The 18,847-nt window shown below is 39.6% G+C and overlaps 1 protein-coding gene across 2 annotated transcripts; it reads left to right on the top strand.

Moving 5' to 3' along the window:
* The first annotated feature begins 5,199 nt into the window (after positions 1 to 5,199).
* Positions 5,200 to 18,416, top strand: LOC125903701 (serine/threonine-protein kinase ICK-like). Of its 2 annotated transcripts, none has more exons than XM_049600790.1 (14): positions 5,200 to 5,406; positions 7,341 to 7,606; positions 7,714 to 7,768; positions 10,385 to 10,506; positions 10,616 to 10,695; positions 10,786 to 10,918; positions 10,997 to 11,168; positions 12,561 to 12,728; positions 12,822 to 13,208; positions 15,172 to 15,380; positions 15,484 to 15,626; positions 17,156 to 17,272; positions 17,370 to 17,477; positions 17,596 to 18,416. In XM_049600790.1, the coding sequence occupies exons 2-14, from the start codon at positions 7,506 to 7,508 to the stop codon at positions 17,745 to 17,747; spliced, it is 1,947 nt and encodes a 648-aa protein (XP_049456747.1). In that variant the 5' UTR covers positions 5,200 to 5,406; positions 7,341 to 7,505; the 3' UTR covers positions 17,748 to 18,416. The 2 variants fall into 2 exon arrangements, with proteins under 2 accessions (XP_049456747.1, XP_049456748.1); XM_049600791.1 differs by lacking the exon at positions 5,200 to 5,406 and adding an exon at positions 9,832 to 9,864 and having other exon boundaries at positions 7,523 to 7,606.
* The last annotated feature ends 431 nt before the right edge of the window (positions 18,417 to 18,847 follow it).

Below are 18,847 nucleotides of genomic sequence, written 5' to 3'. Positions count from 1 at the left end.
CTCAATAGCATTTTAGTAGGCTAATGTAGTTGTAGTAATGCATCAGTCATGTGACAGATGTCACTCCAAAATCTGTCATCCATTCAGAGTTGACCAAACATTGGTAGGGGAAGTGTCAGTAACCTACTAACCCATCTATCAGTGCAAGTACATGGGCATGAATAACCCATTTATAAGGCTTATTCCATTTATGATCATATTTGAAACATGTTTGCATGAGCACAGAGAAATAGGGTTATTCACGTTCCCGATACACATCCCAGTTTCTTTCAGAGTATCTCAGCTAGCATGTTTGGGTTTCTTATTAACAGAATATGGTGTTTACACGCTCAAACACATGAACCAGATACTCCAAAAACCCAATCACAAATGGATTATTCATGTCCATGTAACCACACTTATTGATTCTGACAAATGAGACTGGCATGAAAACATGCTGTCAGGCTATCAAAGTTGATGCTATATAAGCTATATATAAAACACAAGCAACGCAGCCACTAAACATGCTGGGGCCCTCCAAGCAGGAACCTCTTGGTCTGAAAAATGAAGGCAACATGGAATCACAATCACACAGAAAGCATTTTAGCAGTTGGAGCAGCTTTTTGTATTTGTTTTTAATGAGAATGAAGCATTTGCTCGCAGTTTTTGCATTGCTACATGCCCCGCGTTTCTGCGCTCTAGGCACCAGGGCACTCTGAACTCCTCTAGTTGAAAAAAAACTTTAACTCAGAGAAAAGTGTCCCACGTCATCTGTACTGTGGCGGTCATGACAATGGAGGAGAAACTGGTGGTAGCGGTTGCTGGATACCCAGAGCTATACGGCTTGACGATAGACAGCAGGTTGTCAAACTGCCCCTGAGTCATCCTGAAATATGCTTGGAAATGGACATCATGGAGGTACTCTCTGTGATCTACCTTCTTTTTTAGGGTCTCATGTACCCACAGAGATCTCCGTTTCCCTGTGCCCAACAAACTATTTGCTGACAGCCTCTCACCCTCAGCCAGAGCCACAGCAAGTACCCTCTGCCTGAACATTTTAGGAACTAGATTACTGTGAAATCAAAAAATTGCCTGGTAACAATAAAAAAGATGCAGCAAGTGTGATTTTACTAGAGCCATTCAATTTAAAGACAGGCAGTGTGATCGGGGCCTAAAACTGCAGTTTTTTAAGTGGCCACTTGAGGCTGGCTCCAGAGGCTGATTAGTCCCATAGACTGTATATCAAGATGGATGATGAGTCCCCACTCACTCCCGGTATGTGTTAGTAAAGCCAAAATATCCTGGATAGGGCCGATGCCATCTTGTGCAGGTGACATCATTTGGAGCCAGAGTCTGTGCGGTGGAAGCGTTCATGCCCAAACACCTGTCTGACAGATTGTGAGCAGCGCCATTGAATGTGAGCACACTGACTGGCACACACAGCTGTCAATTATAGTGTCAAATTACCATTTTACAGCATTAAATACCTCCTTAAAACCAAACTTATCAGAAAAAACAAACACTTGAACAAACATCAGTGTGATAAGAACTACCATAGACAGAAACGATCTTTGGGAAAAATGTATTCCACATGTATTGTACTTGGGGTTTTTAGTTTGGCTCATGTCCCAGTCACTAACATGAAGAGGGCAGGCTTTATAACCTGTACTGCAGCCAGCCACCAGGGGGTGATCAAGATGTTTTGGCTTCACGTATGAGGAGTCATCCATCATTATATCCCCATAGACCTCCATGTTAAAATGCCCAGTTTACCAGCATAAATAAACATGTTTACACACTGATACAAAAAATGGTTTTGGTCTCTGTAGCTAATTTCCTTGTTCATGTCACCTGTAAACAGGAGGTGAATTTTTATATAACTTATCCATTTACATATTATATGGCATAACATTACGCATAATTGATGCCTCTTTGAGTGACAGGCTGTCTGCCGATAGTGTCCTCAGCTTCTCAGTCAGATCCACCCCTCGCTCCTCCTCAGCACCAGCCTCTCACCCACATATGGTCACCTCTGACCAAAAGACCAAGAAGGCGACAGCCGAAGTGACAAACAAGGCTTAAAAACAAGAGTCCACAAACCACTGGGTGACGTTTTGGTAGCTATGTCAATTATTTTTACTGTCTGTGGGGCCCTCACAAAAGATGTTTTTGAAACCATCAAATAGTGTTCAGGGAATGTTCCCCTAAGGTATAATGGTTCCAGGAACATTCCCAAAAATGTATATCTGTAAAAGCTTTACAGAACCTGTAAGGAACAATACTTGAATGTTCCTAGACAATCATTATTTTAAAGCTGAAGTTGAGTTTTTATTAGTGTAATTATTATAATTGTTTATAATATTATTATTAGTAATAGGCCTAGTAGTTGGCTGCAAGTAACAATTATTTCCATTACCAATTTATCTGCCAATTATTATCCCATTCAGTTGTTTGATCTAAAATGACAGAAAATAGTACAAAATGACCATTGAAGTTTCTGTAACTCAAGGTGACATCATCAGATGGCTTGTTTTGACCAGCCAATAATCTGAAAGCAAAGTATATTCTATTTACAATAACATAAAACAGAGTAAAAGTAGCATATTTTTACATTTGAGATGCTGGAATCAACAAATTTTTGGCATCATTGCTTTATAAACTATTTGATTTATTAACTGATTATCAAAACTGTTGCTGATTTATATCCTATCAATCAAATAGGCCTAGGGGTTTTACCTCTGAGAAAAAGATCTTAAAAAAAAAAAGATCAGTGAAACACATTAAATATTTTCCCATAATGGCAGTAGCGACAACAGCATTGCCTTTACATTTCTGTCCCAGTAGCATTTGAGTCATCTAGTTGTAGTAATACATCAGTCATGTGACAGGTGTTACTCCAAAATCTGTCGCCCATTATGAGTTGACCAAACATTGACAGGAGAAGTGTAAGTAACCTACTCAATACTGGCTCTGTGTTACTGCTGTCAAAACTGCTGCTGCTGACCCTATAGCAAATACTTTACACCATTGTTCGGTAAAAGCTATCCAAATGTGACATAAACTGCGACATTCCGAATCATAGAAGGTGATGGGTCCCCAAATCCAGTGAAACTGCTTCATATTCACCGTTCATTCATTTATTCATTCAACTGTCATTTGACTGAAGAATAAGATAACAGACCTACCTCTGTGTTGAGCAGCTCCTCTATCAAGGTGTGGTAGCTCCAAACCTGCTCCGCTTCACAAGGAGACTCATTTCTAAAACTGTTAAACATCACTGGAATTATTGTCTCCACAAACTATTGGTTAGCCATTTTAAACTTTAACCTCAGATTGTAAATGTCCAAGACAACAGTCAGCCATGAAAATCATAAAACCTGATAAACTTTCCCTGAAAAGTGATGACTGATAACTTCCCGAGGGTTGCCAGACTCTCCACAGCGAAAATGTGTCAAATTCTCTGAGTCCTGAAAGCTTTTGTGTGCTGTCCAGTAGCAGAGCTGCTCAAGGCAGGTCCTCTGGCAATGTAGCAGACTAGTTTTTCAAGTGTATGGAAACAGCTGGTTTGGTCACATACTTGGCCAAACGTAACTCATCAACTGCCAAAGTCATAAAAACATTTATGAAATGAAATATAATTTCATGACTCGTCCAGCTTACACTAAAATCCCAGTATACTTCCACTGTACCACATTTCAGAGAGGAATGTTGTAACCTACTTTGTCCTTCACTACATTTATTTGACAGTTGCTTTGCAGATCAAGACATGCAAAACATATCATGAGCTAGTTAGGATAGAAAATACCACAGGCCCACTCATTCAGCCCTGAATAAAATTCTCAGACACGTGAGTTAATGGCTAAGTACGACATTGCCAGTGTCTCCAAGACTGTGTTTATTGGGGGACAGATCATAAGTGTATAATGTGTCAAGGTATGAATTCTCAGTTGTTATGGCTGGAGTCATTACAGCTGCTAGAAACGTGCTCAAGGACCAATCTGGGGGGATTTTTGGAATTATTTTGCATTGTCTGCAGGCTTGGAAGTGAGATTTACGTTTAGTCTTGCCCTGCCTGTTTTTGTATTTATTATTTTTTTAAATTATTATTCTCACTAATAATTTTAATGAGTTTTTTGGCAGACTGGGACTGGTGCTGTACCCCTTCGTGTACAAATCTCTATTACCCTGTTTGTACTGTATTTTTATTTTTATTTGTTGAGATTGAATGTCTCATTTGATGCGTAGAACTGTCACGTACCAACCTAACCAAAATCAGTAATGTGAATTATAACAAAAAAGAATATACAATAGGCTCCATCCATAATAGCTCAACATCACCGCTACGATATCAAAAGACCTCTTGTAATACATCAGTTAATTACCTGTTGAAATAAAATACATAATAATTTAACACTCTGAAAGACGTACTTTTACCTTTGATAAGTAGGTATATTTTCCTGGTGAAAATGTTGCTATTTTTTAATTTGGGTCTTGGGGGAAGAACTTGTACTCGTGTATTTATTTGCTGTTTTACTTGTGAAGTATTTGACTTGGTATGGATCTAGTTTATCCACTAATGTGTGCAGTTTATGTGTGTGTTAGAGATGGAAGTACAGTTTGGATGAAATGTTACATGCAGAAGTTATTATCTGAGCACTCTTCCCACTGCTGATGTGCATGTGTTCATTGCATATAAAATAAAATTTTGCTTCAGGGTCCATAAAAAAAACAGACATTTGTCTGCTTCAATGAAGGACTGAGATTTGAGCAGAGAAGAATAATGCGCTATAAACGAGAGTGTGCCCTGTCAGTCACTTCCGGTTTTGCTTTACGCCGCGAAATCTTTCTCGTTTTTCTGGTGTTATTTTTTAATATTGTATTTTCAACGATTTCAGCGTTATGAATGAGACTAGCTATATCATTTGCCTCTCAAGACTGTGTATTTAGATTGCTTTTGAGTTTGGAAATCACTGTTTCGCATTTATTTTAGTATCATCTGGGCACCGCGTGGTAGGTTTCTGTCTGCATATAGGCAATATGCGGACTAAAAGAAGGGTAATGCAAAATAAATATGAAATAGCTATAAATTGTGATCATTTTGTGATGCAGACATTAAAGGTGGACAAACATTGGAGATAGTGGATGCAGGGATTTATCCTATCTCGTCTTGTGTCTTTGCCGACGGCGCAGCAGAGCTGTGATTTGTTGCAAAGAGACCGCAACTGTTTTTACAGCCACGCGAGATTATGATGAAGCTCTGTGACGAAGGGCCTGGATGAAAATTGTATTTATGTTGTGTGTTGGTCTCAGTGGATGCGGTTATCTCTCCTCAAACGGTGTCAGTCAGCTGTTGTTCCGTTAAGCCATTTGTTGAACATCGACTACGAATGCTCGGCTATGTGTTGTTGTGGATTTGACGTGAGGAGGGTGAGTGTTGTCTGCTGCTCCTCGTTTTGTTTTAAGTTGGGACACCATTCAGTCCAAACAGGCCAGTGGTTTTCTCTCTGTATACTGCTGTCAGCAGCTGGGCCACCACCAGCACCACTACACAATTACTAGCTAGCGTTAATTGCACCACATTTGCTGCCGTTAACTAAACATGGCAAGTGGTTAAAATGTAACTGGAACGCACGAGCTAAGTTGTAGTATTAACTCAACTCACCTGGGACCAACTTCAGTTTAAATTGTCGTTATAATAATAAATGTTTTAGTACTTAAATTTCCGTAATGTTAGCTTTCACTTTGTCTAGTTAACGCTAACGAAATTCGGTATACATCAGCTAACGTTAGCTTGTGAACGTTAGCTACATAATAAAAACATAACATGGAAATAGCATGCTAACATGCTGCTACTGAAAGATGTAGCTGCAGACTATTTTTTTCCAGGTTAATTTACAAATAACGTCAGTAGCTTAAGTAACTATATTAATGTAAGTCAATAAACATGAGCACTGTTTTACGTTGCTTCCGTTAACATTAATAAACGACATTTCAGCCGTTAGATCTTTATTAGCAATCATATTAACCTCACCTATTTAAAGGGCCACTTCGTCAATTTTCATGCTCATCTCTATGATGTCATAAAGTGACACACTTGTATTATACACTCATTCACTTGTCAGTTAACAGTTTTTTTTACTCAGAAAGTTTTATTACATTTTTTTAAAAATGGAGAAATTGCATATTCTCCTTCTTCCACATTAAAAAATACAGACTCTATGAACATGAAAAAACTGTTCACTTTAAAAGACTAAATGCTCAACAGGATTTATGTTACTTTACTGACAGGTCCAACCTTGACTGGAAGCTTTAAGTTTTCACCTTATTCTTGTTCATGTTGCATATTGAACTACCAAACTAGTTGTGCTGTCAAAATTATCTTGCACATACACATCTGAAACTCAGATTTAGGTCGATTACAGAGACTTTTTCCCCTCTTCATCAGATGAATTTGAATACAGGTGTCAAACAAGCATCAAACTCTGTACATAAATCATTCTGCACAGTGAAGCTCAAACTAAGCAAATACATTTTTGAGTGGAGGGGGAGCTTTAATTTTCTGCAGTTTACCTAACAGGAGCGATCTGATCCTTATCCCAAATCCTTTATTTAATGTTGCGGGCAGATAAAACCATGGTTCTTATTTAATCATCAGATGTAGCTAGGATTGGCAGGATCAGTGGAGCTTGCCTGTTCGACACAAACATGCAATTGTTTTGTTTTTTTTCTATACTCTTTATTTGCATCCCTCCTATACCATCCCACCCCACTATTCCAACATCTCAAATAACAAAAGCAAGCAAAACAAACAAACTAAATTGTAATAAAATGGATATGACAGTAATATAAAAAATATATAGGATTACCAAAACAGATAATAAAGAGGGGTAAAGTAAATGAAATAAATAGAATGCTTTTAAAAATAGCACTAAGGAAGAAAAGACTTACAGGAAATAAAAATGTACAAGTATATAATTGTTTATATTTTTGTAATGGTTTGCATCTAAGTTAATTACATGTAGTGGTTTAGATTGAAATGTAGTGAGGTGGTCTTTGTAACACTCGATTTGCATCCCTGAGAAAAGGTCATGTGTTGTACTGATATATCAGCATATATTGTGGTCGATGCATACCAAGACATTTCAGTACAGGAATGCCAAAGATTTGTTTGAGGTATTCTCCATCATATAGTTAGTCCATATTACTGGTACTGACAAGTTTGCCAATTAATGTCTCATTTTGTAGTTGTGGTCGGTTGGTCCAATCAAGTCCTACTTGTTATATAATGGTTCGTGTACACTGTAATTCCTATAGTTGCATAACTAATATAATTTTTTGTCATCTATCCTTCGCCTTCTCAGCCTGAAGGAGGCAAGTCCTTGACACCATGAGTCCTCCAGCTCTGCCCGTGGTCTTCTGCTGTTGTCACAGGAAAATCTGGTTGCATTCAACAGCAGGAGGCAAACACATCTCTATTTTCCACCCAAGTATTATCTTCCCCCGGATGCTATGGAAGGACAAGCATAATGAATAGATACACCACTATCAGACAGCTCGGGGATGGCACCTACGGCTCAGTCATCCTCGGCCGCAGTCTGGAGTCAGGAGAGCTAGTTGCCATAAAGAAGTGAGTTATCCAGATAATGGTGTGGGTTTGAAATCAGCAACTGATTTTTTGCTTTGTAATTTGATGTAATTTCCAACAAACAAGTTAATAAGAAAAATATTTTTCAGAATGAAAAGGAAATTCTACTCCTGGGAAGAATGCATGAACCTTCGTGAGGTCAAGGTGAGTTTATATTTTTTACATTTTTAGCAGTTTCACACATTTGAATAGCAGAGCAGAGATATGGGAAAATCAACCCAAAAATCAACTCAAAGGGAATGTGCCTTTGTTTACTTAAATGTAGACTGTTAGCAGTTTAGAGGTGCATGTGCATCTATGATTTAGGAGAGAATGATCCATATATGCTGATCAAATTGATGTTAAATATGATGTGCCAATATTAATGTTCTGTTATGTGTATTGCCTGCAACTGATTCCCATCAACTTGGGTTTTCAAAGTTGGTATTGAAGCTCCACAAACATTATTTGGATCTTTGCTTCATTCTGTAGTTTTAGCTGTGAAATATCACCACGCTGTGCTGTATTACTAACTTATATTAAAAACAATGTTGTAGGGGAGTGAAAAAATAATATAACAGCTGAATGATGAATTTATGTAATCAGTGCTACATCCTTTCCTCCACAAGATGTTAGCCATATTTCACTGAGCCTTTCCATAAATATGTACATAAAACCTTAAATATTAAAATCAAATAGTAAACATGAAATACAGCATGCAATGTCTAGAGGAACGTTTGGTATTTTTCCATCCTGGACCCCATTTTCCCATGTTTTTGTGTCTAAGTGACTAATGGAGACAACCTTTTTCGAAGTTGGTTCAGTACTGCCAGAGAGAGCTGCAACCAGAAGTGGCAAAACAGGCTACAATGTCAATACCATCCACTAGAAGTGCTTGTTTCAGATTGTCTGTGTGTCTGACAACATTACAGAAAAATATCCTACAGAGAAATTAAATGTTTCCCATTACTTGTTGGTGATCCGGTCTGTTTGTGAGTGTGTATAACCAAGTCTTGCTCAGGACTTGAAGAAGAGAAGGAGAAGTCTTAAATTGCGTGGACTTATTCCTCATTGTTGAAATCAGCCATGACATTGACTTTTAGATAACATTAAGTTAAGTTTTCTCTACTCAAACACAACAAATTCTTGTTGTGGCACTCCTCTTTCCAACTCACAAATGTTTCCACCGCTGTACTCCTGCAACAATTTATGTAGGAGCCAGAATGTGTATTTATCCCTCATTGTTCATTATTTGGTTAGGCTTCTCACACTCTTTCACTTCTGGTAGTAATTTGCACAGGTGTGGGTGTGGTTTCACACTATTTCACCTCTTCATTCACTGGCGCGGTGGCTTTTTAGAAGAAGACGGTGAGTTTTGGCTTCAGTATTTTCTGTTGACTGCTACTACATAACTTTGCCACAATCACGCAAACAGAAGACATAATATTTCATCTAATTTTGCTTTAGTTGTTCAGTTGTTTGTTTAATAAATCATCATAAAACGCATCGTTAGACTTCAGCATGGACTTCTTTAAATTACAGTTAAAAGCCTACTCAGCCTCTTAGTGGCTTTTATCATTGATAGTAGTCGCTACAATTCATCTCTCGCAAGATTTCAGCATGAGACCTCTCCTTGTGTAAGAATTGGTTACACTAAATAAACAGACTGGATCAAGCGAAAGGTAAACAAAAACATGTAATTTCTCTGTGGCGTCATTTCCATAGTCTTGTCAGACACTTACAATAATCTGACCCTGTCAGCAGCAAAAACAAACACTTTCAGTGAATGTAAATTGATGGTGCACAAAGCTGTGAATGGAAACGTCGAAGCTGTTTCACTGCTGCCGGCTGCAGTCCTCTCTGTTAGTACTGGACTGTTTTCATAAATAGTTGCGTTTATTAGTCACACAGACACAAAAAACATGAGAAAATAGGGTCCTGGTTATAAAAATATGGAGGTTTCCATTTAATGTTACGCATGCTGTCCATATGAGCAGTGTTTTTTGTGCCACACCCTTTGACTCTCTGTTTCTGTTTGGGTTGATTTCTCTTAATATTATTGTAGAATAGAGAAGTAACCACATGATAGCATGATGATTTGCGGGTAATGCAGTAATGATGATATGGTTAATATATACTGTACATTTTAGTCCAGTTGTTAAATGCTCGAAACTTTCTGTTTTCTTTTCACACCAATTCAGTATGTTACTGTCCAAATTTCCTCACAGCTCAAAGTCACACACCAGCTCTAAGAGTTGAAGGTGATTCTTGTGTGCTGTTGGTTTTGAGCTCTAGTTCCCATCCCCTGGCCTACACTCCCCCTTTCCTAGAGCTTGACCTTAACGCAGCAAAACATGTGAAGAACACGCTGGTCCTTAGAGTCCTGCTAATTGGACCATAATTACAGCATGTCACACCATAAAATTTCAAAATCCCATTACAGCTTCTCCCCCCTTACTAAAATGTAGCATGGTTAAACCTATTTCATCCCAGTGCATGGGAAAAGTATATATTTTTTCCATCCTGCTTTATATTTTCCCTTTTTAAATTGTAAGTATAAATCCCACCTTTGCAGCATTTACCCCTAAACTCCATTGTGTTCTTACAGTAGCCATGTTTTAACAAGACTGTTTTGTTTCCTAGATGTAGGGCGTGCTTTTGAATGTGCTGCAGTGACCTGTGTGTTTTTCCAGCATGATTAGTTGAGTTTTTATTTCTACTATTTTTTTTGCGTATGTGCTCCACATGTTCTTACACGATCTGTTTCTTTTATTATTTCAGTCCCTAAAGAAACTCAACCATGCTAATGTGATCAAACTCAAGGAGGTAATTCGAGAAAATGATCACTTGTACTTTATATTTGAGTACATGAAGGAAAACCTGTATCAGCTAATGAAAGACAGGTGCGTATAGTTGTTACTTGTTGCTTTATTAATCCCAAATTAAAGTTATATTTTCTAAATGCTTACAGTATCTTGACTGTTTGAGTTTTCTGTTTGTTTTTTGCTGCAGGACTCGACTGTTTCCTGAATCTGCTGTAAGAAATATTATGTTTCAGATACTCCAGGGCCTTGCGTTCATTCATAAACATGGTACGTTTGCTTACGACTCCAGAATACTAAATTAAATGATATTTTGTACCATCTGAGTCAAGACAGTCATGCAGTTTGTCTTTTTGTTAGGGTTTTTTCACAGGGACATGAAACCTGAGAATCTTCTGTGCATGGGCCCAGAGCTGGTGAAAATAGCTGACTTTGGGCTTGCCCGTGAAATCCGATCTCGACCACCGTACACAGACTATGTCTCGACCAGATGGTGAGTTTCTTTAAACATATTGCATTGTGTTTTGATAGTTCAGACTACGACTCCGACTACCCTCTCCTTCTGAACCAGGTATAGAGCACCAGAGGTGCTCCTCAGATCCACATCCTACAGTTCACCTATAGACCAGTGGGCAGTCGGCTGCATCATGGCAGAGCTTTATACCCTCAGACCTCTTTTTCCAGGCTCCAGTGAAGTGGACACCATATTTAAGATTTGCCAAGTCTTGGGTACGCCAAAGAAGGTAAGGTTTTTCACACGTGTACAGCAAAATTACAATGAGCCCTGTAATTGTCATTCATTGCTACACCCCATGTTTTTGAGTGATACATCTGACAGCAGATATAGACTTATATTTATATATTATATTTTTTTTATATTTATATGTCCACATTGGCAGTGTAATTCCTCACTGTATAACTGTACTTGATGCATGTAAATGAGGCATTAAGCATATTTATATCTCCAAGTCTAATTTTTCTTGAAAAACAAGAGGAAAATGGGTATAGCATATGTAGTAGACATATGTATGGTGCACAGTATGTTCATGTCTAGCAAATAGACTGTATAGAAAAAATATATGTAGCCACTGTGATGTCATTCATTGGTTTGTGGACTCCAATTTTAAAGCCTTAAGTGTGGCATTTTGGTTGTCATCCTCTTGGATATTTGGAGCAAGAAGTGGCCATATCTGGACAAATGGGTGGAGCTAACCCTAACACTTATAGCTAGATTAGCACAGTACATTAAGAGTCCACGGTTAACTGTGCTCATGCTAATTTTAAATATCAAAAACAGGCTTAAAACCATTAAAACAAAATGCACTTACTGGAAAAACTGAACATCTGACTCCTTGTAGGGTCTTTTTGTACAACCAAACACTGAACCCAAAATGTTACAGTTAACTTTCATGAACTGAAACACACTGAGATAGCAACAGCTATGGCTACACCCATACTTTGTGAATCTGAGGTTACACCATGGTAACATTACCTAACCAACATTGTCCCATGGTAGAGAACATGGTAGCACCCACCTGTCACTCAAAGCGGCCACAACCTAATTATGCATAACTTTAAGCCTTAATAAGATTTAATTTGGTGAGTTTTGAAAAAATTCACCCGCTGTACAGTCGCCTTGAATATAGAAATTAGCTATAGAGACCAAAACTGTTTTTTGCACCTGGCTGTAAACATGTTTCAAACATATTTCTGCTGTAAAGTCAGGCATTTTAACACTGGGGTCTATGATGATTGACTCACTTTTGGAGCCAGACTCAAGTGGCCACTCAAAGAACTGTAGTGTTTGGCTTTATTTGCTTCATTTTTCAGCCCTGAAAGTTGCAGCTCGGTAATTCCTCACTGTTCAACTGCACTTGATTCATGGAACTAAGAGAACTTTTTCATCTCTGAGTCTCATTTTTGCTTGAAAATGAGAGGAAAACTTCAGTAAGAAGAAATGTGTATTGTGCACAGTATATTTGTGTCTAGCAGTGCACCTATTTGTCCTGTTATAGGCCATCCCTCAATATTTCTTATCATCCTACAACTCCTACTACTGTTACAGTGAATTATAAAAACACATGCCCTTGTTAAATATGATGGTGTGTGAGATGGCCCGTGTCTTCTTCCTCTAGAATGATTGGCCGGAGGGATACCATCTGGCAAGTGCTATGAATTTCCGTTGGCCTCAGTGTGTTCCCAGTAATCTGAAGACACTGATACCAAATGCCAGTCCTGAAGCCATTCATCTGATGACAGACCTGCTCCAGTGGGATCCCAAGAAGAGACCAGCTTCTGCCCAGGTAGTGTCTGACCTACACTGTCCGACCTCCTCACAGCTGAACATACAGAATAACAGCTGATGTTGTTTTGCTCAAATCTCAATATTTTTTCAGGCTCTCAGGTACTCTTACTTCCATGTGGGCCAGGCTTTGGGCACTCCTCAGCAGATCCTGGAACAGGGAAGACCTCAGCCAGGCCTTGTGCTGCTGCAGGCTCCTTTACAGTCACAACAGACACTGCAGCAGCAGCAGCAACCACTGCTGCTTAAGCCTGTGCCTCCCTCCCAGCCTCCACCTCCAAACCAACACTGCTCCCCCTCCAGGCCTCTCCAGCAGATCCAGCCCTCCCCTGTACCTGCAGCTGCACAGGCAGCAGTGTACCAACGGCACACAGAGCTGGTGCGAGAGCAGCAACCGAAGCACATCCTGAAGCAGGAACAGACCACAGGAACACCACAGAGCCATCTTCCTTATATTGTTGACAAGAGTCTCCAGAGCAAGGTGAGGCTGGAAACATTGTGTGTTTGTGTGTGTGTGTGTGTGTGTGTGTGTGTGTGTGTGTGTGTGTGTGTGTTCACTATATACGGTACAGGCCAAAAGTTTGGACACACCTTCTCATTCAATGCGTTTTCTTTATTTTCATGACTATTTACATTGTAGATTCTCACTGAAGGCATCAAAACTATGAATGAACACGTGGAGTTATGTACTTAACAAAAAAAGGTGAAATAACTGAAAACATGTTTTATATTCTAGTTTCTTCAAAACAGCCACCCTTTGCTCTGATTACTGCTTTGCACACTCTTCAAGAGGTAGTCACCTGAAATGGTTTTCCAACAGTCTTGAAGGAGTTCCCAGAGGTGTTTAACACTTGTTGGCCCCTTTGCCTTCACTCTGCGGTCCAGCTCACCCCAAACCATCTCGATTGGGTTCAGGTCCGGTGACTGTGGAGGCCAGGTCATGTGATGGAGAGTGATGGAGTGCCGCAGCACTCCATCACTCTCCTTCTTGGTCAAATAGCCCTTACGCAGCCTGGAGGTGTGTTTGGAGTCATTGTCCTGTTGAAAAATAAATGATCATCCAACTAAACGCAAACCGGATGGGATGGCATGTCGCTGCAGGATGCTGTGGTAGCCATGCTGGTTCAGTGTGCCTTCAATTTTGAATAAATCCCCAACAGTGTCACCAGCAAAACACCCCCACACCATCACACCTCCTCCTCCATGCTTCACAGTGGGAACCAGGCATGTGGAATCCATCCGTTCACCTTTTCTGCGTCTCACAAAGACACGGCGGTTGGAACCAAAGATCTCAAATTTGGACTCATCAGACCAAAGCACAGATTTCCACGGGTCTAATGTCCATTCCTTGTGTTTCTTGGCCCAAACAAATCTCTTCTGCTTGTTGCCTCTCCTTAGCAGTGGTTTCCTAGCAGCTATTTGACCATGAAGGCCTGATTCGCGCAGTCTCCTCTTAACAGTTGTTCTAGAGATGGGTCTGCTGCTAGAACTCTGTGTGGCATTCATCTGGTCTCTGATCTGAGCTGCTGTTAACTTGCGATTTCTGAGGCTGGTGACTCGGATGAACTTATCCTCAGAAGCAGAGGTGACTCTTGGTCTTCCTTTCCTGGGTCGGTCCTCATGTGTGCCAGTTTCGTTGTAGCGCTTGATGGTTTTTGCGACTCCACTTGGGGACACATTTAAAGTTTTTGCAATTTTCTGGACTGACTGACCTTCATTTCTTAAAGTAATGATGGCCACTCGTTTTTCTTTAGTTAGCTGATTGGTTCTTGCCATAATATGAATTTTAACAGTTGTCCAATAGGGCTGTCGGCTGTGTATTAACCTGACTTCTGCACAACACAACTGATGGTCCCAACCCCATTGATAAAGCAAGAAATTCCACTAATTAACCCTGATAAGGCACACCTGTGAAGTGGAAACCATTTCAGGTGACTACCTCTTGAAGCTCATGGAGAGAATGCCAAGAGTGTGCAAAGCAGTAATCAGAGCAAAGGGTGGCTATTTTGAAGAAACTAGAATATAAAACATGTTTTCAGTTATTTCACCTTTTTTTGTTAAGTACATAACTCCACATGTGTTCATTCATAGTTTTGATGCCTTCAATGAGAATCTACAATGTAAATAGTCATGAAAATAAAGAAAATGCATTGAATGAGAAGGTGTGTCCAAACTTTTGGCCTGTACTGTATCTGTTACTATTTTTAGTAATATTGGAATTGCAAGTTTCCCTTCCTCATTTTTCCAGTTGATGGATCAGACTGAAGCATTTCCATATGAATTTAGCTAGTCTTTGCTTTGTATTTACAGGAATTACTTTACAACTAGAGTTAAAAAAATGGTTCCTTTACAGGGAGACGGACAGTCAGAATATCTATATATATATATATATATACACCGTAATAACTTGTTTCTTTGAACATGTGTTGTTGATGTTCCTTTAGCAATCGAGGCAGGAGTCAGAAAAAGCAAACCTACTGAGCTATCAGTTGAAACCTAAAGGAGGGCGGCGGCGTTGGGGCCACGGCACAGGACACCTCAAGAGTGAAGACTGGGACGACTACGAAGAAACTGACCTGACATCTATAAGTATTCTTGGAAAGAGTAACTTCTCTGCAGAGAAGTCGAGGCAGGGGGACGACGCACTGAGAAGGTGAGGCTAGTTCTATAGTCGGAGCTAATGTCCATACATCCCTGTTACTACAAGCAGGTGACTCACACAATCTTTGTTTCATTGAATGCCCTCTGTCTTTCAGATACGGAAATGTCCTGGATTTCAGTCGACCCACTGGAAAGGAAGATGCACCTTTAAACCTGAACAAGAGTTCAGCCTACCAGGAGCCGTCGAGAACTGCTTCTGCCAAACAGCATTACCTGAGACAGTCCAGATATTTACCTGGTAATATTAAGTTTTCCCTTGAGTATAGTATAGATGTTTGTACGACTGAGGGTAGTCTTTAATTGAATGAATCTATATCATCAGTTCCTGGAGGTGTTTTAGCACTTAACCTGTTTAAGTTTGATTCAAATTAGCTCTGGTTTGGTTCAGTACATTTGTAGTGTGTTAAAATGCAGCAGATCATATGAGACAAGTTGTGTGATTTTTGCAGGAGCTCGGCTACTGTCAAATGCACCTTCTGGCTGAAAACTGTCAAGAAAGTAATTTCATGGGTAGTTTGTATAAGTTATACAGTGCAGCATGGATGATTTTGGACTATTGCAGATATTAAGATCTGAATTGAAGCTTAAATGCAGTCACCAGAAGTAAAAAGGTCACGTTAGGCTATAAACAAATTACACTGCAGTCACATGGCTTCAGTCTCACGACCACTCAGCTTCCAAATTGTAATTTGATTTTTGGCCCTTCCCTGTTCTGCAAAAGCTTTTCCTCTGAGTGTGACCTGATCTGACCAGTGGTCAAGGCTATGTCAGTTACCAGAATAGTTTTCCAGAGTGAGAGTATAAGCACAAGGCTGTGAAGGGTTACAGCAGTGGTTCCCAACTGGTCCAGCCACAGGGTCCAGATCTCTCCTTAGTCATTAGTTCAAGGTCCACACAGTTTAAAATATTCAACATCATATTTGCATTTGGTATTAAAAACAGTAAAAGACACCTCCTTTTTATCCTGTTTCTACCGGGTCGTCATTATTCCTAAAATGAGGCCCATTTGCAGTCAGGACTAATAATGCTCATGATCAGTTATGTCTTCTTTGGGACAACAGAGAACATAAATGAACACATAAGTCCAGTAAAGTGCAGCATGACCTGTCAGTCTCCAGAATTTGATTTGCCCACATGGGTCAGTGTAGCTTTTAAAGGACGCATCCTTCAGCACTTTTTACTGTGATTTTCAAATGGAAACTCCCACTCAGCTGTTAGCAAAAATCAACAGCAGAATATATTTTAAAGACCACTTTAAACTAAAAAAATAATCAACATCAGTTTTAGTGTAAAATATATTTAGGTTATTTTACCACCTTACCTTGCTGTCAGACACTGGAGTTTCTGGTCTACCACTGACTTGATTGTTAATGCTGCATTCACACCGCAAGCGACACAGCAAGAGCATTACATTATCGTTGAGTCGCCATGGAAGTGTTGCTCCAGCACTTGTTACCGTAGCTACATTATCACAGGCTTGTGTGTCTGCTGCTAGCCACAAACACCTCGACTGAGCGCAATCTGAAGTTTGTATTTGGTAATAAAAATATGAATGATTATTGTGTGACTTTCGGAACCGAACTTAGTGGCATCGACAGCAGCACATAGGTCTATATGTAGCAATAACATCTACAGAAACCTACATCAGGTCATGCTACATTTACCGGACCAAAACTAAAATGCAATGTCTCTTTTTTCTCTTGGTCCTTCTGTTGTTGTTTATCTTCCTTGAAAACTGTGTCTGATAATCTCTGCTGTCTCCTTCAGGTATTAGCACAAAGAAGAACGTGGCCATAAATGCCAATAAAGACTTCAGTGGAAGCCATCTTTGGGGCAACAACAGTATTCCATTTGGAGGGACTCTGCCGAGCAGAGGCGCTCACGGTAATCACGGCACTATAACGCCATTGTAATTTTTGCAACTTGTTGTCACCACTTGGTTCAAATAAATGGATCTGTTTGTGTTTGTTTTAAATACCAGGTACAAATACAATCCCAGGTGGATACATGCCGTCGTTTTACAAAAAAGACATAGGTTCTGCCGGTCACAGAGGGCACCAAGGTCCTTCAGTGGATTCAACACCATCAAGTGAGGATGAATTTAAGAGCTTAGAACTTTCTGTAATATTCAGCCCTCTATATGTTGACTTTTTATTTTTTTTAGTGCCCAGCCACCAACCAAACCTGTTGTATCGATGCTCTTTCAGATTATGCAACATGGCAGTCTGGACGGAGTCAGATGAACACCTCTGCCAATTTGTCGTTGGCCAACAAGAGCACCCCTGGTCTGCTGCCTCGCCCACCGGTACAGACCATCCACGGGCGAACAGACTGGTCTGCCAAATATGGACACCGCTAGTGGCCTGAGTGGAGCTCTGGTCTGTGCTCCTAAGAACTCTTTCACCTCCAAAGAGTAGGCCTAGTTGTTTTATAATTAAGAATCTGTACATACATCTTACACAGCAATAATTCTGTTTTTCATCATGTGTACTATGGATGTTGTGAGCTGTAAAATATCTAAGTGTATGTGTATATTTAAATGCAACTGGCCAAAACTTGAGCCCAGATTCGCTCCTCAGTGTTTTGTTTTGTATTTCTGTAACATAACTACTGTTTTACAAAGGTTACATCCTCCGTTTTGTATCAGACTCATCATTGAATGTTCACCAACCTGTATACATGATATGCATATTATAATTTTATGAAAACTTCACTGTGACTTGTTTTCGGCTACAGCTAATTACTTTGCCTCTGTATAGTTCAGTCATGTTTTTTACATTCCTGCTGTGTTTGTTTGATGACAGTAGCCTCGTCAATCAGGTAACTATTATTTGTGCATTATAAATTTCGAATGAAATTCAAAGCCGTGCTTTAATTTCAGTAAAATTATTACAATGCAAGTGGTTGCCACACTGTATCAATCTGTTTCTCAAGTAAAATGATCCAAGTTAACACGTTCTACCCCCTCGGCCAAAGTGAGTGTGATTACTGAATTGCCAGTTATTGAATATAATTAAACTTTTGACTACCAGTATGTTCAACTTGTGTCATTTGTCTTTGGCCAATTTTAGGTCTTTGAAATACAGCGTGAGCACAGCAGCTCTGGTAGATGCTGGTCAGCTCGGTTAATCTGTCAGTAGTAGCTCATTGTTAATGCTATACAGTGCATCTATATTGACCTGGTAGTCTGCTTTTATAATGTAATGAAATGTACATATGTCTACATTGGTACATATTATAACTGGGAGAAGAAAGATCTGTCGTCTTAGGCCCTTAATGGACAGTATTACTGCACGTGGCCTGTAGGTAATGCAGGTATAAGCATGTTGTTAGAGTACATTACTCTATATTGTACTCACTGATACCTATCATGGGTGTACTCATCTTCATGACCATGGAAAAGGAAACACTTATGGCACATCAACAGTATGTTATTTACTAACTTTTTATTTGCCACAT

This window comes from Epinephelus fuscoguttatus, linkage group LG16, assembly GCF_011397635.1.
Source record: "Epinephelus fuscoguttatus linkage group LG16, E.fuscoguttatus.final_Chr_v1".
In the NCBI taxonomy this organism is placed as follows: Eukaryota; Metazoa; Chordata; class Actinopteri; order Perciformes; family Serranidae; genus Epinephelus; species Epinephelus fuscoguttatus.
This window is presented reverse-complemented; position numbering and strand designations above follow the sequence as displayed.